At 36.2% G+C, this 22,866-nt stretch overlaps 1 protein-coding gene across 3 annotated transcripts in view; it reads left to right on the forward strand.

Moving 5' to 3' along the window:
* ttn (titin) overlaps positions 1 to 22,866 on the forward strand; it is a 222,150-nt gene that overhangs the window by 11,499 nt on the left and 187,785 nt on the right. For all 3 annotated transcript variants that reach the window (XM_031892916.1, XM_031892917.1, XM_031892918.1), the window contains exons 7-38: positions 688 to 901; positions 1,119 to 1,268; positions 2,046 to 2,180; positions 2,551 to 2,658; positions 3,196 to 3,453; positions 3,551 to 3,676; positions 4,804 to 5,064; positions 5,341 to 5,406; positions 6,077 to 6,335; positions 8,595 to 8,652; positions 8,775 to 8,981; positions 9,656 to 9,798; positions 9,903 to 10,084; positions 10,641 to 10,871; positions 12,158 to 12,402; positions 12,633 to 12,853; positions 13,078 to 13,242; positions 13,333 to 13,501; positions 13,602 to 15,292; positions 15,538 to 15,819; positions 16,120 to 16,386; positions 16,481 to 16,753; positions 16,864 to 17,127; positions 17,871 to 18,131; positions 18,329 to 18,589; positions 18,738 to 19,001; positions 19,511 to 19,771; positions 20,324 to 20,584; positions 21,096 to 21,356; positions 21,694 to 21,835; positions 21,998 to 22,163; positions 22,603 to 22,834. In XM_031892916.1, coding sequence (XP_031748776.1) covers positions 688 to 901; positions 1,119 to 1,268; positions 2,046 to 2,180; positions 2,551 to 2,658; positions 3,196 to 3,453; positions 3,551 to 3,676; positions 4,804 to 5,064; positions 5,341 to 5,406; positions 6,077 to 6,335; positions 8,595 to 8,652; positions 8,775 to 8,981; positions 9,656 to 9,798; positions 9,903 to 10,084; positions 10,641 to 10,871; positions 12,158 to 12,402; positions 12,633 to 12,853; positions 13,078 to 13,242; positions 13,333 to 13,501; positions 13,602 to 15,292; positions 15,538 to 15,819; positions 16,120 to 16,386; positions 16,481 to 16,753; positions 16,864 to 17,127; positions 17,871 to 18,131; positions 18,329 to 18,589; positions 18,738 to 19,001; positions 19,511 to 19,771; positions 20,324 to 20,584; positions 21,096 to 21,356; positions 21,694 to 21,835; positions 21,998 to 22,163; positions 22,603 to 22,834 — 8,084 coding nt within the window. The remainder of the gene's footprint in view (positions 1 to 687; positions 902 to 1,118; positions 1,269 to 2,045; positions 2,181 to 2,550; positions 2,659 to 3,195; positions 3,454 to 3,550; positions 3,677 to 4,803; positions 5,065 to 5,340; positions 5,407 to 6,076; positions 6,336 to 8,594; positions 8,653 to 8,774; positions 8,982 to 9,655; positions 9,799 to 9,902; positions 10,085 to 10,640; positions 10,872 to 12,157; positions 12,403 to 12,632; positions 12,854 to 13,077; positions 13,243 to 13,332; positions 13,502 to 13,601; positions 15,293 to 15,537; positions 15,820 to 16,119; positions 16,387 to 16,480; positions 16,754 to 16,863; positions 17,128 to 17,870; positions 18,132 to 18,328; positions 18,590 to 18,737; positions 19,002 to 19,510; positions 19,772 to 20,323; positions 20,585 to 21,095; positions 21,357 to 21,693; positions 21,836 to 21,997; positions 22,164 to 22,602; positions 22,835 to 22,866) is intronic.

Below are 22,866 nucleotides of genomic sequence, written 5' to 3' on the forward strand. Positions count from 1 at the left end.
AAACTCTGAGTAATGAACTCTTGTCTCTTCTTTGTCCTGCTAGTATGTCAGGAAGTAAAGATAAGGGAGATTCTAGCTAACTACATATGGTCTGAAAATACAAGAACGTGGGAATTTCTATAAATTAGTAATACTATGTAATTAAACCTATAACATTTTTATGATCTTAGGTTATTCTGGCTAACTTTGATTCTGTTCAAGCTGCTGTGTGCTAAATTTAATGTAGTGCAACACCACCACCTGCAGGACAAAGCCCAGATAACACACTTAAATATACCACTGTATAGGTTATCAAAGTTACATATGATGATCTATAAGGTCTCTTTTTTACTTTTCTTTTTTTATTTATTTAACTTTTGGCTATGCAGCTGTTCAGTTTGGAATTTAAACTGTTATTTGGTTTTATGGGTGTCATTTAATGACTTACATAACAGACTGATGAATAGGGTTGGGTACTGAACTGAAGATGAATAGGATTGGGTACCAATAGGAAGAAATGTAGTAAAAATTTTAGTAACAATATCTCTTGATAAATCTGTTTTTAATGTAAAAAAATAGATATTGCTTGCACGGCATAATGAGAGCTTTAGAACCTCTACAAAAACTGTCCTGTTTGCATAAATGTAATACTGATATGGGATCTGTCTTTCTAAACATGTTGCCATCTTTTAAAAATATGTTTAATAGATCTGTGTCTCCGGCTGGAAGACCATCCACATCTCCTATCAGATCTGTGAAATCCCCCCACCCTGCAAGGTCTACACCAACAACTTTAGGTCCAGATGTTCTTCCACCATGGAAGCAAGAGGTTTTCATATCCAAAACTGACACACGAATCAAGACAGAGGAGAGATTTGAAGCAAGGGAGCAGGTTGATGTAACTGGCTTTGTTGGAGCAGAGGTAAGAGACCTGTTTGGATTTTAGACATCCGCACAAGACGTCTCCCTAAGATGTTGCAATGCAGAGCAGCATGTTAGAAATTTCTAACATGGAAACGTTATGTCTATGTGCAAAGATATGTTCTTCATTTTCCATGTACTTTGTTTGCAGTGTTCAAGCAAAGGTTCATCCATGTTTGTCTTTATATGTGAAACATATTTTGATATGACAAATCTAGGTCCACGACACAGGGAAAACAGCAGCTGTTGCTACTGTAGTTGCTGCTGTTGACCTGGCCAGAGTGAGAGAACCTGTGCCAAGTGCCAAGGAAGTGACTGCTAAAAGAACGGCAATGGCTGCCGTACAAATACAGCCTATACCTGAGCAGGTAGAAATCACAGCACAGCTGCAATATCATTCACCATCTCATACAAACATGGCAGGGGCAGGCTGGTAGATATATCACTTGGGCAGCGGGCAAGTTAAATTTTGCTCTGGTGGCAGACCCTTCTATCGTACCTTTAGAAAGCAAAGTCTGCTTCTCTCTGCCAAAAAAAATCCCATCCACGATGGAAGATTCAGATCCAGAGATTCAGATCTAGATTTTTAGACTGCTATTGCTTGGGGTACATGTTCATGTCTGTTGATGATATTTTAATAAAGGAGCAGAAGCTATTCACTGTCATCATCAACAAAGTCTGTTCAGCAAAATCAGTTGTATAAAATGATCCATATTGGAGTAGTGCTCTGAAACCTCATTGAAGAAACATAACTATTTGAAGCAACTTTGCCTCTTGCATCATAGATGACTCTTTTGGGGGCACAAGTAGTGCTCTATTACAGGACAGCCAGTAAGTTCTTACCAACCTTGATGGTTTAAGCCCACCCCCAAAAAACCAGCCTGCCCCATAAACTAGCACCTGCTTTATGCTTTACTACCATCCGCCTTGCTTCACCATCTCAGTCAAATTAACTATTTTTTCCACGCTCCCAACTTATCCACTTATCCTTTTAAATCCTCTTTTTCCCTGAAGTTCTCTAATGCAAATATTCTTCCAAAAAAAAAACTAAAAAAAAGTTTTAATGCACTTTAAATTTGTGTTTCTTTTTATTCTGTGAGTTTTTATCCTTTGCTAAGATATACATATTTTTCTGAAAACATCAGGTAAGGAAAGAAGTTCATAAAGCCGCTGTAGGCACTGTTGCTGTGTCTATTGAAAAAGGCAGACAAGAGGCAGTATCAAGAACTGTAGAAGGAATTGCCAAAAAACAAGAACAGATACACATAGTTCAAGAACAGGTGAACTGAAATGCTGGCAATGTGAAAGTAACGCAAATAACCCTTCGCTTATCACCGATAAAGCAATCCTCTTATAGCTTGATCAAATCATAGCATTTACCAACTAACGGAAAGCTTGTTACTGGTGGCTGTCATAAACGTTTTTTGATTTGGTAGACAAACTAAAAGTTTTCTAAAATTTACTATAACTTTTGTATCAGTTAAATTACGGCACATGTAGCCTGGACCGCCACTGCCATTGGCCACCAGTGACAAATGCTTACGCTGATCTTATGATGTCTGCTCTGTTTGTCACTGTCGTACTTTTGTGATTTCTTTTTTGATGTTTTTGGCAAAGTCTATATTTGTATTTATTTTAATGACTGGACAGGTGAACAGTGATAATGAGAGATTATTAGCAGTTGCAACAGTCTTAGCCGCTGTACAGCAGGCTAGAAGTCGGACTCTAAGTACAGATTTACCCATGGATTTGGAAGAGGTACCTGTGGCAAAATCACCTGGGGTTCACAGCACTCCTCACCAGCACTTCTTGTACTGATCTTTCTCTCACAGGATTCTCACTCACATCTTTTTTGGTGTCTTTGTGTAATTTAGCACCTTTTAGAAGCACTTCTATATAGGGAAATTGCGGCCTAACTATAAATTGAGAATTGTGAAATTCTCACATTTAAATGGCCTTTCGCTTGTCTATTTGTATATAGAACATATTAATGTCTGCATGATATGTGTTGCCAAGAAAAAAAAAATAACTTAATCCCTTTAGGGAGTTTGCATATTAAAAAAAAAAAAGGTATTTAGACACTTATAGGGGGTATACAGTATATACCCCTTTATAGGCACTTATAGGGGGTTTCCATATTAAAGAAAAGACCTATAGATATATATACCTCTACAGACGCTTATCTTCACTATCCAAATCATATATTTGTTTTTATGTGATGCATGCCTTTTTTTGTGTCATTTTGTCATTTATTTGTGTTGTGTTTTGTATGAATTTTATAAATGTTATCTTTAGATTGGTGGTGGAAAAAAAGTGGGAGCTGTGGCTACAGTTGTCGCTGCAGTTGACCTAGCACGTGTTAGACAGCCGGGACAAGCCGAAGAAGGCTATGCTGAAGACACTCTGCACTATGAATATAAAGAGCAGGTTTCAGCTAGGAGAACAGTTGAATTCTCACCTGAGCGTCAGGTGGTTACTCAGCCAGTTAAAGCTCCAGAATTTCATGTCCCAAAAATCGTTCCTGCTGATCACATACCATCACCTGTCCCACAGGTTAGGCACTAAAATTTCTGTCTATTAAGTATCCTATTTTACAACTGAACTTGAAGTAATACAACTTCAAATTTTCAAATTTTATTGGTTGATGTAGATTAAAAGAACTCCAGAACCACCAACAATACCTACAGTTCCTCTGGAACCAATTCATCCACCTACACCTGTTCCACATTTTACAGTCTCTAAAGTTACTGTCCCCAAACCAGACCACACATATGAGGTAAGAGCTGAGTGGTCTCAATGTCAGGTCCCTTCTAAGCCACTGAAATCGACAATACATTTGTGGTTTTGTGGCCCCGACTAAACTGTCAACACCTTTTTGTCACAAATATCCATAAAACATTTATAAAGAATGAACCAAGTTTCATTAAATCGGTTTTAAAATTATTCTTTGTTAAAGGACTAGTAACACCAAAAACAACTTATTTAACTTGGCATATTTGATATAAAACTGCACGTGTTTACAATTTTATTTACAGCAGAAGACCTGTGTTTTTTCACTGTGTATAGAGCCATACTCCCAATAGGAGTCATGGAGAAATTTACAACATACACACATTTTTGTATTTTGGGATTTTAATTTCCCGGTGTTACTTACCCTTTAATGTAGTGCTGCAATACAGAGTTCTTTAAAAATGGATATTTGTAACATTATGCCTAACTTATAATTTTTAGCTAAAAAATCTAGTTAATAAATGAATTACTAAAAACTAATTAGTTAGAAAACCTTCCCAAAGTGTATTAATCTAATAATGGACATTTACTTTATATGTAGCAGTTGATTTACTGCATACTAAAAACCTCATCATTAACAGACATATTTTTGACTTCAGCAATAATCCTCTAATAACGCAAAAATAAAACTCCATATCATTCTTCCTCTTTCGCAGATAACACAGTTCTTTGCTATGTATCTTTTTTCACGGCTCTGAAGCTTTTTCACCAATCCTTTCTTTTATGTGTAAATAGGGCATGACCCATGCTCTTCCTAAATCATGTTGGTTTTAAAGATGCACTGGTTTTTTTCTTCAGAAAACGTCAATGGACATCGCCAGAGAAAAAAAAAATACTGGAAATTTTAGTTCAATATTGGTTAGCAATTCTTCCTTGTCTTGTTAGCTGCTGTAACTATATGATCAACCCTCCACTTTGCAGAATTCAGTCTTCAAAGTTGATTTGAAACAGTCAAATACTGTAATTTTACTAGAAAGATAATCAGGGTTTCCAAAACCACTTCTTTCAATTCTGCATCATGTCCAAAAAAGGTTTGGATAAAAGCATAGCGCATCTTTAAAATGCTCAAGACACATGTCAGTATGGTAATTCCTTTTCTCTTGGATTGGTTAGGTTTCAATTGCAGGATCTGCAATTGCTACACTTGAAAAAGAGCTAACTACGACGGCTACTCAAAAGATCACTAAGTCCGTGAAGGCTCCCCATTTAAGGCCAGCCGAACAGAGAATGGTGGCAGAAAAGGTGGTCACCCAAACTTTGCCAGAGAAAAAGGAGGCTTATAAAAGTCGCTTTGACATTGAAAAGACGCGTGATATAGGTGTAAGCATTACAGGCTCTGTAGCGCTCGACGAGAGATATCAGTATAAATATGAGGTTGGTTATCAAGTGGATCTTAATAAACTTTACTCACCTGTACCAAAGAAACAAAAAATAATAAAGCGGCTAATAGTTCTCTTCTTGTGCACCAAATCCTTTTCCTTACTGACCTTGCTCCATACTATTGGTTCAGGGGCATTGATATTTGTTTTTTTTTTTGCTGTCTTATGCTTCTAACAGCACCAAAAGCTGAGGCAATCTTCTTTATCCACGTGAAGTTGATTAACAAATATTTTGACTAAACAATGTCTAATATTGAGTTGTTTGTTTTAGGCTGAAGAAGCAGCCAGGGTTCCAGAGCCGGCAGAGGTTCCTGTGTCTCCCCCAACCTTAGTTTCAGTAAGTAACAATTTTACTGCCTTTCCATTAACCATGTAAATCCTTTTCTTGCTAATGTTGGGATAGCCAAACAACCTTGCAGTGTGGAGACAAAAATTATATCATCAAATCTTAAAACTCCTTGTCTGATAAGTGAAAATGACCATATATTTTTGGTGTATTGAGGTTGAAGCAAATGTTAGCCTAAAAGCACACAATTTTAAAGCTCATCATTAATATAAAACAGGGAGGTCAAGTTTAAATACTTTTAGACCTGTTCCAGAATTATTATTGTAAATTAGGCAGAACTCCAAATCCTTTGTGAATACCAAATGGAATCTTAGTTTGCATATGTAAATTAGTATAAGTAAGGGTTAAAGAGTACTGTGCGCAAAGTAAATGGTGAAAAATTTTCAACTTACGTGTTTATGTGACAAAAAGTCACATGATTTTAAGGATTTGGATTCAGTTCGGCCAGAGGCATGGATTCAGCCAAATCTGAATCATGCTGAAAAAGGCCGAATCTTGGCAGAAATCCCGAACTGAATCCTGGATTTGATGCATCCCTATTGTAAATTAAGGCTCTACTCTAACTGTGCCCCCTAAAAGCATAAACATCATTGATCCTTTTTTTTTAATGTCAAAAAAACACTTTTGTAATCACAAATATTTGTCTCCCCCATCTACACAGGGCTTGAAAAACATAACCGTATTTGAAGGAGAGTCTGTCACTTTGGAGTGTACAATTGCTGGATATCCATCCCCAACTGTGGTGTGGTTTAGAGAAGATTACCGCATTGAAAATTCGATTGATTTCCAAATTACTTTTGAACAAGAGATTGTCCGTCTCGTAATTCGTGAAGCCTTCGCAGAAGATAGTGGAAGATTTACTTGCACTGCATCCAATGAAGCTGGAACAGTCAGCACATCTTGCTACCTCCTCGTACAAGGTAAGCCATCAGAGTTTATTTCAAACATATATATATATATTTATACAGTTCCAGGACAGGTAGCACTCCACAAACAATAGAAAGTGCCCGGGTGCTAATGCCAGTAAAAAATGAATCTAGGTGCATGGAAAGGCCAGCACTCACGGGACTTTTAGCAATAGTAAAGAATAAAGGATTTCACCAAAGCAAAGCGTCACAGCATGGTTTCTTTATTCATCCGACGTTTCAGTTCCAGCAGGAACTTCCTCCCTGATGAAAGTTCCTGCTGGAACTGAAACGTCGGATGAATAAAGAAACCATGCTGTGACGCTTTGCTTTGGTGAAATCCTTTATTCTTTACTATTGCTAAAAGTCCCGTGAGTGCTGGCCTTTCCATGCACCTATATATATTTATATATATATAGTGAGAGAGAGAGCTAGAGCGACAAAGTAGCCTGATCTATATCTATGTAACCAAAATTCTGTGAGTCAATTAGTACAAGAACTTAAGGATAAGAATACTTTTACTCTGCCACCGCTTTCTTCTGATGGTACAGTCTTTGCTTGCCTATGTAAACAAGGCGGGATGCCTAATTAAATCTCTTTATTGTAAATTATTTTTTAAATGATTTTTCCAATGATTCTGTCAAGAAATGGATTAATATTGCAAGAATGGGAGATAATTAAATAGCTCCAAAGCACAACATTGCCATTTCCTGTAGTGTCCCATTTAAGAAGTTTTATTTTTTGCTTTTTCTCTGTGATAATAAGACAGTACCTTTTAGATCATATTAACTAAACAAGCATAAATCCAAATGCAAAACAAGCGCATTGCGGTTTTTTTTAATTCTTAAGTAGTGTTAAGGCATATTGTTTTACAATATAGAAAGATCTCTTATACTGAAAACCCCAATCATTCTGGGTAATAGATGCCATATCTGTATTATAAATAAAATCAACATCATTATAACTTCTTTAGCTTTGCTGCAATTAGCGGACTGTATTACATACAGATAGAAGAAAGTGTAGAAAACTTACCAGGGTGGAAAATTGAAAAATAGTTAAAAAACTAGACAAAAATAGCTGTGTTTAGGTGATGTTAAATACACTTTTAGTAATATTTAACTAACCATACATTTTCATTTTATTGCTAAAAGGAGTGATTGTTTTAATAATAAGTAAACCTTTAAATAAGCTGATGATAACTGATGAGAGTGACATTCTAAGCACTTTTGCAATTTATATTTATTTGTTTTTTAATATTCTAAGATATTAAGGGTTATATACATTGTTAATATGAATGAATTTTGTTACAATGACACCACCTGCTGGTCAATTTCCAACCATGATCCAGTTGAGGAACTTGTCAAAAGAAAGAGAGAGGACTCGTCTGATGTTCTGGTTAGGAAACGTGAGAAAAGTAATCTGAGGTTTATCATTTTTTTTCTAACCAGAAAAACATCAGATCAGCCCTACTTCTTTCTTCTGACAAGTTCCTCCACTGGATCACGGTCATAAACTGACCAGCAGGTGGTGCTGTTGTAAAAAAATTAATTTATGTTAATAGTACCAACCCTTAATATCTTGGAATCTTAAAGGAGAAGAAAAGGTAACAACTAAGTAAGCTTTGTCAGAAAAGTCTATGTAAATACAGCCATAAGCACTCACAGAAATGCTTCACTATCAAAATAAACACAGGATTTCTTGTATCCATTTTTGTAAACATGTTCTTTGGGTATCTGACTTCCTCTCTCAGAAAAATCCTTTATTTCCGGGGCTAGAGTCTGCGCAGCTCTCTCCTCTCCTGCTCCCCCCTCCCACAAGAATGATAAGAACTCCCTTCCCCCTCCCCTATGAATGTGTGATCTGAGCTATAATGGCTAGAGCTATTCAGCAGGAAGCTATGGAGACCAAGCTAAAATGGCAGCTGCTATCTTAAACAAACAGAGGGAGATTCTATTGCTGTTTATTCATATATGGTAACACTTTCTGCAGAATAAATATAGCGTTGTAGCTTGCACTAATGTGGTTAATCTATTGAATGCCAAAAAAAATGAATTAAAAAATGCCAAAATGACTTTCCTTCTCCTTTAAAAGAAAAAATAATGAATGTAAATAGCAAAAGTGCCTAGATTAGCGCTGTTACCTATTTCACATTCACTTATTTTAAAGTTTTGCTTATCCTTTAATCCCTTGCCTCCTGAGGCTTTTTATTCTTGCCATGCCACATATTAAACACACTGCAGTGCATAAAAGAATAATCATGTCCTTGTTTTACAGTTTCAGAAGAGTATGAGGCGAAAGAAGTCGTTTCTGAGAAAATTACAGAAGATAAAACGTAATCACCTTTTAATTATTTTTTGGGGCTTTTGCTTTTGATAAGCATACACACATATATATGAGTGTATTAAACTGTATTAAAACCTCACCACTCATCTATAATATCATTGTCTTTTTTAGATACCCTGAAGAACCACAGAAAATGGAAGTCGAGGCACCCGCTCCAGCTGAAACTGGAGAAGGGATTGCTCCTTTCTTTATCAGAAAACCAACAATGCAGAAGTTGGTTGAGGGAGGAAAAGTTGTTTTTGACTGTCAAATCGGAGGCAACCCAAAGCCACATATTTACTGGAAAAAGGCTGGTGTTCCCCTTAGTACTGGATACAGGTATATATTAAGACTGAATGACTTTTTCTCTTCCTTGCTTCACTTTTCGATAAGTTCCTGTTAAAGGAGACATATCCTATAAAAATTACCAATGTACCAGGAAATTGTACTCCTCTAGATATAGAAGAATTGTGTTAAAAAAGTTGTGTTTCAGACTGATTTATTGAGAAATTCGCCCCAAACCCCACTAGCCCCGCCCATCCAATTCCACTTCCTGCTGGCTGAATTCTCTGGATGAGCTGGGGAGACGGCGGCCCTCAGTACAGGCACTGTAGGATAGGAACCAATCAGCAACTAGGCTGACCTGATAGGGAACTGAAGCCTGCCTGTGCTTGTGTGCCTGCAGGGCTGTGATTGGCTCTCCCCTTCCTACTGTGCTTCTGGCAGGGACCGTTAGGATTTGCCCAAACTCGGACAGAGAAGTGATAGGATCTATAGGGAGCTCCAATAAAGGGGTCATTTTTACAGATAGGATTAATTTTTAGCACAAAGTGAAACCAGCACCATATATTATTCATAATTGCCTACAAAATTAGGGTTTTTCCCATTTATCCTATATGTTTCATGTTTTATGTGTACATTTATAGATCCAGTGAAACTATACAAGGTTCAGAATCATGTATTTTGAGATGGTTTAGTAATAACTTTTAACATAGAATGTTTTCCTTTCACAGATACAAAGTAACATATAACAAGGAATCTGGAGACTGCAAGCTTGAGATTTCCATGACTTTCGCTGATGATGCCGGAGAATACACTATTGTTATTCGTAATAAATATGGAGAGACTGCTGAAGCAGTTAGTCTCTTGGAAGAAGGTAAAATATGACATAATTCTTTCTGAGATTACATCAACATTAATTGCAAAATGTGAGAGAAATATGGGCGCAAAATCTTATGTATGATTTTAAATTTGCAATAGGTGAATATGATTCATTCACAAAGATGCATGAAGAACCAACTGCATTCGTGCCAGAACCCAGTGTTGCTGAAGTTGCACCAGTGGTTCTAGAATATGATAAGGAGTATGAAAGAGAACAAGCCCTTATAAGGAAGAAAATGGCCAAAGATACATCTCTTGTTCAAACAACGATACATGCTGAGGTAAGTTAAGTGAAAATTGCATCTATAGTTGCTTTGATGCCTTATCCTCTTTATAAAACCTTATTTGTGGCCTCCAAGGAACCAGAATTACATTTGCAGTTAGTTTTGATTTACGCAGGGTTGGACTGGGGGGGGGCAGGGCCCACCAGGGCTGCCACCCCAGAGGCCCCACACCCCTCAAGGTGCCTCCAGCGGCCGCATCCCCCCATGGGGGCCCCCGCTCTCCCTTGAGCATGTTTAAGTGAAACGTGCCAGTGGTGGGACACAGGCGGCTGGGGGAGCGCTGACAGGGATCGGGTCTCGGCCGCTGGGGCCCAACAGAGCCAGGGCACTCCGGGTTTTTTTACTGTGCCCCAGTCTGACCCTGGATTTACAGCATAATAATTTTAAACATATCACACTATATTTATACGTATTTATTGTCTTAAAGCTTTTTTTCGGATTGTTCAACTTGAGTTTAATTGTTGCACCCTAAAACAAACAATTGTTGCACTCTATGTTATGTGTGACCTGAATTTGCCTTCCTAATATCTTTTACTGTTTTTGTGTTTTTTAGGAATATCAGCTTACTTCATTTGAGGAGAAACTTATCAAGGAGATTGAATACAGAATAATTAAAACAAGCTTAGAAGAACTTCTTGAAGAAGATGGAGAAGAAATGATTGTTGATGTGTCAGAATCCGAGACAGTTGTGTCAGGATTTGATATACGACTGAAGAGTTACCAGATCCTTGAAGGAATGGGTGTTACTTTCCACTGCAAAATGTCTGGTTACCCATTACCAAAGGTATTTTATTAAAATCATCAGATAAGATGAGTTGAAGAACAAAAAATGCTTTTTGGCATTTTTTGTAATTAAACAATTATGGGGCATATATATCAAAAATGGTGGGGAGAAAATGGCAACGGTTATCATTCACAGTTTTTACCACAATTTTACACATATTTATAACATTATATAAATTACAAAAATAACAAAAGGGTAAATCTTGGTTGCATAAAGTTGCAGAATAATCATTGGAAAAATTGTGGATAATATTTTTCATGCATTTTCAGGCTAAATCAAAACATACATTTTTGCGCTTCTTTGAATGCTGTTTGGTCCACTGAATTCTATGATATCGCAACAGATTTTAGTGGTGTTATTTTAATTTTTTACTTTTAGAAAAAGTTTGGTTTTTGTTATATTTTGCAGATGACTTTTTTTGATTTTGCATGAAGTTGCAGCTGTCAAGCAATCGACTTGCTGCAAAATCATAGATACATTTGATTTTTGATAAAACAGCCAATACCATTGTCTTTCAATTCTTTTTGCTACACTGTTTTAAGAAAGAAAGGAAAAACAAAATATCAAATGTATAATACGTGATAGTTAATTAGCTATCTTTAATTAAGGGTATAATTAAAAATAGTATTAAGTAGTTGTACAGATTTAAAAATACTGAATTTGGGATTTAAATATTTTAAAAAGGTGATAAAAGATCAACAAAAATGTAGAAATGGGACACCTTAGGTTTCAAGCTCTTGTAATCTCCCAAGTCCAACACAGCCCTTTGGCAGTAAGGATCTGTGCCTTCAAGATGCACCTGTTGCATCTTTATTTTCCTTTTATTCAATAAGATATGCTCTGGGCTGCTGTCAGTTGCTTAAGGTTAGGGACTGTATATGTATAAGTAATATTAAATTAAAGGTACATGGCTGTTTATTAATTATTTTGGATAAATATTGCACAATGTCATAGAAATGAGTGAATTCTGTTTTATAACTGACAGATGTAACATCACTTTTGCCAAATATTTTGATTTCCACCAACCCCTAAACTTAACCTCTCAGTCAGCAGTAGTTTAGAGAACACTGGGCATGTGCAATGTCTCTGACACTCAAAATAGGGATTAACAAAATCAGAAGGTGGGGAGCTGCTGTGGACAGCTTTGAGGGCACGGTGCATCACTGTGATAGGGCTGGTGAAGCAATCAAGCTCAATTTAAAAATATGGTTGTATGTCAAAAACATTTAGTTTTTAGAAAGCTTTTATACTAAAATGATAATGTGTTTTTTTTTATTATCTTTCAGATTGCATGGTACAAGGATGGTAAACGCATAAAGCAGGGAGGGCGACACCAGATGGAGCTCCTACAAGATGGGAGAGCTAGTCTGCGCATCTCTGTTTTGGCAACTGAGGATGAAGGCATTTATACTGCACTTGCTAGTAATGTAAAAGGAAATGCCATTTGCTCATCAAAACTTTATGTTGAGCCCGGAGCACCAACTGGAGTACCTGCCTACATACCTGCCCCAGAAGCAGTTAAACGAATAAGGTATCTTATATTTTATATTATGTTTTTTTACACCGTCCATGTTCCATTGAATTGGTCTATCTATTTATTTGCAACTCTTTTTTATACAACTGGCATGCATAATTAACTTATTAAGTAGCCACATTTTTGAAATATCAGGTATCTATTTTGTCAGTGGAAGATCGAGAATTTAAAATAGCTGCACTAAGAAATCTAAAATCATAACAAACATATTATTTTTTTGTTTAAAGGTCTGTGTCCCCACGCTCTCCAAGTCGTTCTCCTGGCCGCTCTCCGGCACGCTCGCCTGCTCGCAGACTGGATGAAACTGATGAATCTCAGTTAGAGAGGCTATACAAACCAGTTTTTGTACTAAAACCTGCTTCATTTAAATGTAGTGAAGGCCAAACGGCAAGATTTGACTTAAAAGTTGTTGGGAGACCTATGCCAGAAACCTTCTGGTTCCATAATGGTAAGGGTTAGAACTTAATTTCTACTACTGCATCTTAATTTCTACTACTGCATCTTGCCTATTCTGTTTATCTTGCATTTTCAATTTTGCCTCCTACATTATCATTTATCATTTTTTTATGTATTAGTATTCATATTGTTTAATTATTTATGGTCAAGCTTGTGAAAATCTATAGCTTTTGCATGCAGTTTTTCACTAAACACGTGTTGCATGTTATTTTACAGGTCAGCAAATTGTCAATGACTATACCCATAAAATAGTTATAAAGGAGGATGGAACACAGTCGCTTATTATTGTCCCAGCAATGCCAACAGATTCTGGAGAATGGACAGTGATTGCTCAGAATAGGGCTGGCAAAACTTCAGTCTCAATGACATTGACAGTAGAAGGTATTTATGCTTAGTCCAATACTTTGTTTAATTTTCATTTACAAGGTTTAGACCATTTACTTAATGTTCATTTTGCTTTGATTTCTACAGCAAAGGAACACATACAGAGACCACAATTTGTGGAAAAACTCAGAAATGTGAGTGTCAAAGAAGGCTCAAAACTTGAAATGTCAGTAAAAGCAGTGGGAAACCCCAATCCAGATATTGTATGGTTAAAGAACAGCGACATCATTGCACCACACAAATTTCCAAATATAAAGTAAGTGCATCTGATTTTAACTGTTTTGATACATCTTTTGTCACTAATTGTATAGCTAATTCACACATTATATGTTTTTTTTTTTTCATTTTATTTTCAGAATTGATGGAACAAAAGGACAAGCAGCACTTAGCATAAACTCTACAGTTAGCCATGATGCAGCATGGTATACTGCCACAGCCATTAACAAGGCTGGACGTGATACTACAAGATGTAAAGTAAATGTTGAAGTGGAATTTGCTGAGCCAGAACCAGAGAGAAGGCTAATCATTCCAAAGGGAACATACAAAGCTAAAGAGATTGCAGCTCCAGAACTGGAACCCCTCCATCTTCGCTATGGTCAGGAACAGTGGGAAGAGGGAGATCTCTATGACAAAGAGAAGCAGCAGAAGCCCTTCTTTAAGAAGAAGCTCACTTCTGTAAGGCTCAAACGTTTTGGGCCATCACACTTTGAATGCCGACTTACACCAATTGGAGATCCAACAATGGTTGTTGAATGGCTCCATGATGGAAAACCACTGGCTGCTGCCAACAGACTTCGAATGGTTAATGAATTTGGATATTGTAGTCTAGATTATGAGGTAGCTTACCCAAGAGACAGTGGTGTCATAACTTGTAGAGCAACAAACAAATATGGGACAGATCACACATCAGCGACTTTAATAGTTAAGGATGAGAAAAGTCTTGTTGAGGAGACTCAGTTGCCTGAGGGCCGTAGAGGAATGCAAAGAATTGAAGAAATGGAAAGACATGCACATGAAGGAGCTCTTGTTGGTGTAACAGAGGAAATAAAAGAAAAGCAAAAACCAGAAATTGTTTTGTTTCCTGAGCCAGCACGAGTATTTGAAGGAGAAATTGCACGATTCCGTTGTCGTGTTACTGGATATCCTCAGCCAAAAGTTAACTGGTACCTAAATGGACAACTTATTCGTAAAAGTAAAAGATTCAGACTTCGCTATGATGGTATTTACTACCTTGAAATTGTTGACTGCAAATCCTATGACTCAGGAGAAGTCAAAGTCTCTGCTGAAAACCCAGATGGTGTTGTTGAACATGTTGTTAAACTTGAGATTCAACAGAAAGAAGATTTTAGATCTGTTCTTCGTCGTACACAGGAACCTAAAGTGACAGCTCCCGCACCTGAATCAGGCAAACTTCACTTTGAAGTTAAGAAAGTAGAAAAGGTTGTTGATGCTTCAGGAAAAGAAGTTGTGAAACTGAAGAAAGCAGAGAGAATTAGCCATGAAAAAATTTCTGAAGAATCAGAAGAACTGCGTAGCAAATTTAAACGCAGAACAGAGGAGGGGTATTATGAAGCCATTACTGCTGTTGAGATGAAATCTCGCAGAAAAGATGAAGCATATGAAGATATGCTAAAGAAGACAAAAGATGACCTTATGCACTGGACCAAAGAACTAACTGAAGAAGAGAAGAAAGCGCTTGAAGCTGAAGGCAAAATAACTATTCCAACATTCAAGCCTGACAGAATAGAGTTATCCCCAAGCATGGAAGCTCCTAAGATTCATGAAAGAATCCAAAGTCAAACAGTAGCACAAGGATCAGAGGCTCATTTCAGAGTTAGAGTTGTTGGAAAGCCAGATCCAGAATGCCAATGGTTCAAAAATGGTGTAAAAATTGAAAGGTCTGACCGCATTTACTGGTACTGGCCAGAAGACAATGTTTGTGAGTTAGTTATCAGGGATGTCGTCGCTGAAGATTCTTCCAGCATTATGGTTAAAGCAATAAATGTAGCTGGTGAAACCTCAAGCCATGCCTTCTTGCTGGTGCAAGGTAAGATTGAATATAATCTTATTACCATACGTTTTAAAAAAAATACATATGGCATGAACATAGAATGTTTCATTTTTAACTTAACAAAAAGAACATTGTTTGTTTGATTTGCAAAGACATCTGCTACTTTATATTGCCTAACAATGTACCTAAGGCAAGCAACTTTTGCTTTTTTAAATAAAGTCTAAATGACAGTAAAGATATATTATTTGTTTACCTAATAACGTTTTTGTCTTTGTCTGTAGGCAAACAGTTGATAACATTTACAGAAGCATTACAAGATTTAACAGCAAAGGAAAAAGACAGCATGGCAACCTTTGAGTGCGAAACATCGGAGCCTTTTATTAAAGTGAAATGGTTTAAAAATGGAGTGGAAATTCATCCTGGCGATAAGTACCGAATGCATTCAGATAGAAAAGCCCACTTCCTTTCGGTGCTTGTAATCGAAATGTCTGATGCTGAGGATTATAGCTGCATGCTAAAAGAAGATGAATCTGTTAAGACAACTGCCAAACTCATAGTTGAAGGTATGCTTACTGCTTTCTATAAATTACTTAAATACTCAAAATATAAAATTGCATTAGTATACCCATTACCACTTGTCAAAAACTATTATTCTAATAGTTAGCAATACACAAATTCTTATATACACACAATCCTAATCATCATCATTGTTTGCAGCTAGAGAAAAGTACACTGCCCTTATTATAGAAGTGATGCAGAAACTTTTGAAATTCTAAATTAATGTCTGTTGCAAATATCTACATTTGGCACATTCTTATTTGTGGTCCTATTTGCCTCACGCAATCTTGATCCTATTTTTATAGGTACTCCTATTGAGTTTGTAAAGGAACTTGAAAACATTGAAGTCCCAGAAACATTTTCAGGAGAGCTAGAATGCGTTGTTTCTCTAGAAGATGCTGAAGGAAAATGGTATCATGGTGATACAGAGATCACATCTAACAGTAAATATGTAATTGCCTCTCGTAGAGGCCGGCAAACTCTAACCATTAAAGATGTTACCAAAGAGGATCAGGGTGAATACAGCTGTGTTGTAGCTGGGAAAAAGACCACTGGCCATATGAAAGTAAAACGTGAGTTCAATTAATAATTTGTTTTTATATGATTTTTTGTATCTTGTGTTGGTTTCTAGTCAATAACAGGTATTAATGCCTTTGTTCCATGCAGCACGACCAATTTCCATTTTGCAAGGACTCTCCGATCAGAAGGTGTGTGAGAGTGACATTGCTCAACTTGAAGTAAAAGTGTCTCAGGAAAATGCAGAAGGAGTTTGGATGAAAGACGGAGTAGAACTCCAGCCTAGCGATCGTATTCATATTGTTATTGACAAACTATCACACATGTTGCTTATAGAAGATGCTACAGCAGAAGATGCTGGAAAGTATTCTTTTACCATACGTGATCATGATATTTCTACATCCGGACGCTTGTCAGTTTATAGTAAGTTTTTAGAATTAAAGAGAAGCTGTAAATGCATTTTTACTCAAATAATATAGATCTTTTCTGCATTGATACTATTGTTTCTAAATTTTGCCTTTTACCTTTTCCAGCTGTAGATATTGTCATTGGCCTTAAAGATGTCAATGCAGTTGAAGGAACAAAAGCCGTTCTGGAAAGCAAAATCTCAGTTCCTGATATGTCATCTGCCAAATGGTACCTTAATAATCAGCCAGTCAAACTTGATGATCGTGTTCAGGCGATTGCAAAAGGAGCAAAACAGAGGCTGGTGTTTTCACGAACTTATGCATCAGATGAAGGACAATACAAACTGATGATTGGCAAAGTGGAAACTAGCTGCAACCTTACTGTGGAAAGTATGTGCCCTGATTTAGTGACCTTAAAACAACACCATTACACCATTTTTAACCTTGCAATGGCACATGGTACCACCTCTGGTGCTAAGGCAGCCCCAGTTTTTAGCATTAGCATGTTGCACCACATTATCTACCATTGCTAGCTATAGGAATACCATTAATTGTTTGTGCAAATCTGGTGTTTGCCACTTCACCCAACAACAATAAACAATCACCAATCACAAATGCTTTCAGGTGACTGCCATGGCAGACAATGGGTGCAATTTTTGGCATTTTAGCACTGTCTCATGTGCTGTGAAACAATAAGATTTAAAGGGGGTATATCACTAAAATATCATCTAGAAATTGCGGTACTGTCCCCACCTAATACATATTAGTCTTAACATCACTTCAGTGCAATACTAGTTGGAAACAGAATTGATAATATTCAGTGGATTATCAATGTCCAATCTTTTAATGGTGCATAGTACCTGGGTGAGAAGTAGCATTCCATAGACAAATTAGGATGATCCACCACAATCAGTTTGGAAAGGAGTACTAAATTCAATTTGTGCTTTTTTACCTGTACAAATAATATATTGGCAGCGGCTTCCACTCACAAAATTATTTAAATATAGTGCAACTGAAGTTTTTACAAAATGTATTTTTTTCTATAATAATATTTTTTTAATATAATGGTACATTCATTTTAATTATTCTGAGGAAATATTCATACATTAACAATGATTAATTTATCTTTCCAGAAATAAAGATTATCAGAGGGCTGAAAGATACAACTTGCACTGAAACCCAGAATGTAACTTTGGAGGTTGAACTGTCCCATTCTGGAATTGACGTCTTATGGCAGTTCAAGAAAGAAGAACTAAAACCAAGCCCAAAATACAAGATAGAAGCAAAGGGCAAAATATATACACTCACAATAATTGATATGATGAAAGATGAGGAAGGAGAATATACCTTATTTGCTGGAGAACAGCATACAAGTGCAAAGCTTACTGTTTCAGGTAATTCATTGATTATATTATTCAAAAAAGTAAGTTCATACTAAAAAAAATATCAGTGCATGTATATTATTATGCATTTATATGTACTTTATATTATTTCCTTTAGTGAATATGAAGTTTTGCATATAAATAATAAAATGTTTTTTGTGCATGTTAAGCAGTTGGAAAATGTTTCACGGATCTTTTATATCCTCTAGGTGGAGCAATTAGCAAGCCACTTGTGGATCTTATAGTAGCCGAATCACAAACAGCTGTCTTTGAATGTGAGGTGGCTAACCCAGGCTCAAAAGGACAGTGGTTAAGAGACGGAAAGCCAATAAGCTTCAGTGACAGCATTAAGAGTGAAGCAGTTGCCAATAAGAGACAACTTATAATTCCCATTAGCAAACTAGATGATGTTGCTGAATATACTTACCAAGTTGCAACCTCCAAGACATCTGCTAAGCTGAAAGTTGAAGGTAATTAATGCTTATCTACATTTTTAATTATCCCACTTGCTCAAATAATACCTAACACTTCTAATGCATTGTGGTGTGATACATTTGCCTACATACAATAAATTAAAAAATATATATTTTTCTCACAAATGTTTATATTTTTTTTCAGCTGTTAAGATCAAGAAAACCCTAAAGAACCAGACTGTGACAGAAACCCAAGTTGCCGTTTTCACTGTGGAACTTACTCATCCTGATGTAAAAGGAGCCCAGTGGATTAAAAATGGCGTGGAACTTCAATCTAATGACAAATATGAGATTTCAGTTGAAGGCCCAGTTCATACCTTGAAGGTTAAGAACTGTGCAGTTGTTGACGAGTCAGTGTACAGCTTTAAGCTGGGCAAAATTGGAGCCAATGCAAGACTTCATGTTGAAAGTAAGTTTATTTTTCTCTAAAGAAATCTGAAAACACCAGTTTGCTATGTATATTACAAACTCAACAATATAATCATGCTCTGGCTTCCCTGATTATGGCCTGGGTATTATTTATTTCAAATTGTTTAAATAATGAAAAGTCAGAAGCTACACATTATACAGTACCATAAGATACAGCATACAGTAGTACATGTAACGCCAAGTGGCATAAGGGCCCCAATATTTTTCAGGATAGCTTTGTAGGCACCATGCTGACTAACAAAAGTACCCACAGAGTTAAAGTATTCACCTATCACATATATTATATTTTATATGCTCTTTGTGCTACTTTTGGGGTAGGTGGGCCTATTGTAATTATTTTTTATTAGTGGTTTAAAGTGGGCATGGACACTAGCCCACTTTAGGAAGTGTAGCAAAATTTGTGATGTTCTACTAACAAAAAAAAAACTTGCTAGTCTGTTTCAGGTAAACCGTATTAACTATGAAACAATTTTTTTTCTTCAATTTTAGCTGTCAAAATCATCAAGAAAGCTAAAGATGTAACTGCTCTTGAAAACACATCCGCTACCTTTGAAATCAGTGTTTCTCATGACACAGTGCCTGTGAAATGGTATTTCAAAAATGTAGAACTGAAACCAAGTGACAAGCATAGAGTTGTGTCAGAACGTAAAGTACATAAACTAACACTGCAGAATGTTACACCTGCAGATGCAGGAGAATACACAGCAGTCGTTGGACAGCTGGAAAGTAAAGCAAAGCTTTTTGTAGAAAGTAAGTAACATAGCATTTTCTGTCTCATATATTGCTTATTTCATTTTTTTAATATACTACGCCATTGTCTATGTTAGATAACTAAGATTAAATGAATGACATAGCTCTAGTTGGAATGATCCACATTGGATTATCTTCTTGCATCTGTAAGCCCACTATAAAGAAATTAGCCTTTAAAGCTATAAATACCTTGCAGAAGTACATCATGTTAGTTCCTACTATTCTCTCACTGTCCTCAGCTGTGTTCTCTATAACACAATAGTTTATTAAGCAAAATATGGGTGTCCGCATGCTAAATCTGTACAAATTTAAAAACTCAATGCCATTTAGCCTGCTTTGCTGTAAACAATCATTTTTACATTTTAAGTGTACATATTAAATTTACATTTCGGGACATATGTTCTTTTAATGGGTATTAATGGTGTAGCAAAGCGCTGCCTTATCAGTAACCTAGTAACTATTAAATACTTATAAATGCATAACATTTTTTACAGATTATGCAACATCTGTATAAATTAAGTGGTAATTTTTGTAATGAATCTTTTTCTTTAGCTCTAAACATTACAAAGACCATGAAAAACATTGAGGTTCCTGAAACCAAGACAGCTTCTTTCCAGTGTGAAGTGTCCCATTTCAATGTGCCATCTGTATGGCTGAAAAATGGGGTAGAAATTGAAATGAGTGAAAAATTCAAAATTGTGGTTCAGGGTAAACTCCACCAGTTGATAATTATGAACACCAGTAGTGAAGATTCTGCTGAGTACACTTTTGTTTGTGGAAATGACAAAGTGAGCGCAACTCTCACAGTGAAACGTAAGTTTTACAAAATTTACTTAATGTGCTGTTAAAATTACAAATGATTAGCTAAACAATGATTGGATCTCAATGGATATCTGCTCAGCAATTACCATGTTGATAATTGTATTGTATAAGACTCATTTATCTTCTTATCTTAAATTAAAGATAAAACCATGATTTCCATGGTGGTTCTTAAGCTGGTCATACACTTATGGACTAAGGGTGAAGACACACACAGCTACTAAGTAGCAGCTACTTGGCTACTAAATGCCAGAAAATAACCTAAAACACACAGACAGTTATTATTGTCTTCATCCTAAAGATCCACACGTTTGGCAACCAGGGGGCAGATTGATCTGACCCTCGAGTAAAATGATCATTCTGGGCAAGTACCATATCAATGAGCTTTTGCTCTTGCCCGACTTGGCTGCCGACTTTACTTTTTTTTTTGGTCCATGCTTAATGTTCTGTTGAAAATGTCATTTTTCTACAGCACCACACTTATAAATTGTTTTTATGTTTTCAGCTATCCTGATCACTTCTATGTTGAAAGACATCAATGCAGAGGAAAAAGACACCATCACTTTTGAAGTTACTGTCAACTATGAAGGCATCAGCTACAAATGGTTGAAAAATGGTGTTGAAATTAAATCAACGGACAGATGCCAGATAAAAGCCAAACAGCAGTCTCACTCCCTTACTATTCGAAATGTCCACTTTGGCGATGCTGCAGAATACAGCTATGTTGCTGGAAGTGCAGTGTCTAAAGCCAATTTATATATTGAAGGTAAATTTTCAATTGGACCTCTATACCAGGGCCAATATTAATTTCAGTCCAGACTTGTTTGACATTGTACTAAATATCAATTAAGCCATTATAGTAAAATAATAAAATTAGGTTTTTAATGTTTAAATATCTTAAGACATGGTGCTCCAAATTACAGAATGCCTCTTTTCTGGAAGGTTTTAGGTCCCAGGATTTTTCAGATAACAGATCCTCTAACAGAGGAATAATAAGAAAAGGCATTGTTTTAAAAAAGCAGTAGGTTTAGTAGCAGAAACCTAGGTTCTAACTATTATTTTTGTGTTCTAATTAAAATGTTTAATATTAATTTGTTTTACAGCTCGCCACATTGAATTCAGAAAGCACATAAAAGATATTAAAGTTCTTGAGAAGAAAAGAGCAACCTTCGAGTGTGAAATCTCAGAGCCAGATCTTATGGTTCAGTGGATGAAGGATGGGCAAGAACTCCAAGTTACAGACAGGTAGTTTTTTAAATCAGTTTATTATAATCAATCAAGAGAAGATGAACTTTTGCTAAACACAAATAAAGAGAAATGATTCAATAGCTAAGAGTAAAAAAAAACCTTCTTGGTGTTACCTCCCCCATATATTCTATAACAAATACATTCCTTCTTTTTGCACAGAGTGAAAATCCAGCAGGAGAGATATGTCCATCGTATGGTCATCCCAACCGTCAGAATGTCTGACTCTGGACAATACTCTGTAGTAGCTGGAGGAAACATGTCCACAGCTAATTTGTTTGTTGAAGGCCGTGATGTTCGCATTACATGTGCTCACAAGCAAGTTGAGGTAATACAATTTATATCCCTTGTTTATCACCAACTATATTTGTACTTTCATAGAAAAAAAAGAATGTCAAATTTAAGGGAAACATGTTTAAAAATAAAAAACTTTTCTCAAATGAAAAACTGGTCATTCCTTCATGAAGCTCACAATATTTAAGTTTTGCATTGTTTCAGTTATTAATTTTATTATTATTTTTGGTAATTATGAATGGTAAAGAATGCAAAAAAGACTAAAATAAGTGGGGATTTTCAGATCTTTAATACTTTTTTTTAGACTTTTAATAAATCTGTTTATTGATCCTTCAGTCTGTCTATATCTATAATGCTCACCTATATAAGTTAGTTAGCAGAAAGGACATCTTAGCATCTTCCAGAAACTACTGTAAATATTTTTTTCCAAAAACATAAAAACTGAGATATTTCTTGCATACCACTTTTGATAGGCTATTGAAAGACAAAGAGCAGTGGTTGAGTTTGAGGTCAATGAGGATGATGTGGATGCTCGATGGCTTAAGGATGGCATTGAGATCAACTTCCATGTTGAAGAGAGATACAAATACATTACTGAAAGACGAGTACATCGCATGGTCATCGCTGAAACCTATATGAGTGATGCTGGAGAATATACATTTTTTGCTGGCAAGAATAGGAGCTCTGTTACTCTTTATGTAAATGGTAAGTAATTATAAATATTTCATGATTTAATC

Source organism: Xenopus tropicalis, chromosome 9 (genome assembly GCF_000004195.4).
Source record: "Xenopus tropicalis strain Nigerian chromosome 9, UCB_Xtro_10.0, whole genome shotgun sequence".
Classification (NCBI taxonomy): Eukaryota; Metazoa; Chordata; class Amphibia; order Anura; family Pipidae; genus Xenopus; species Xenopus tropicalis.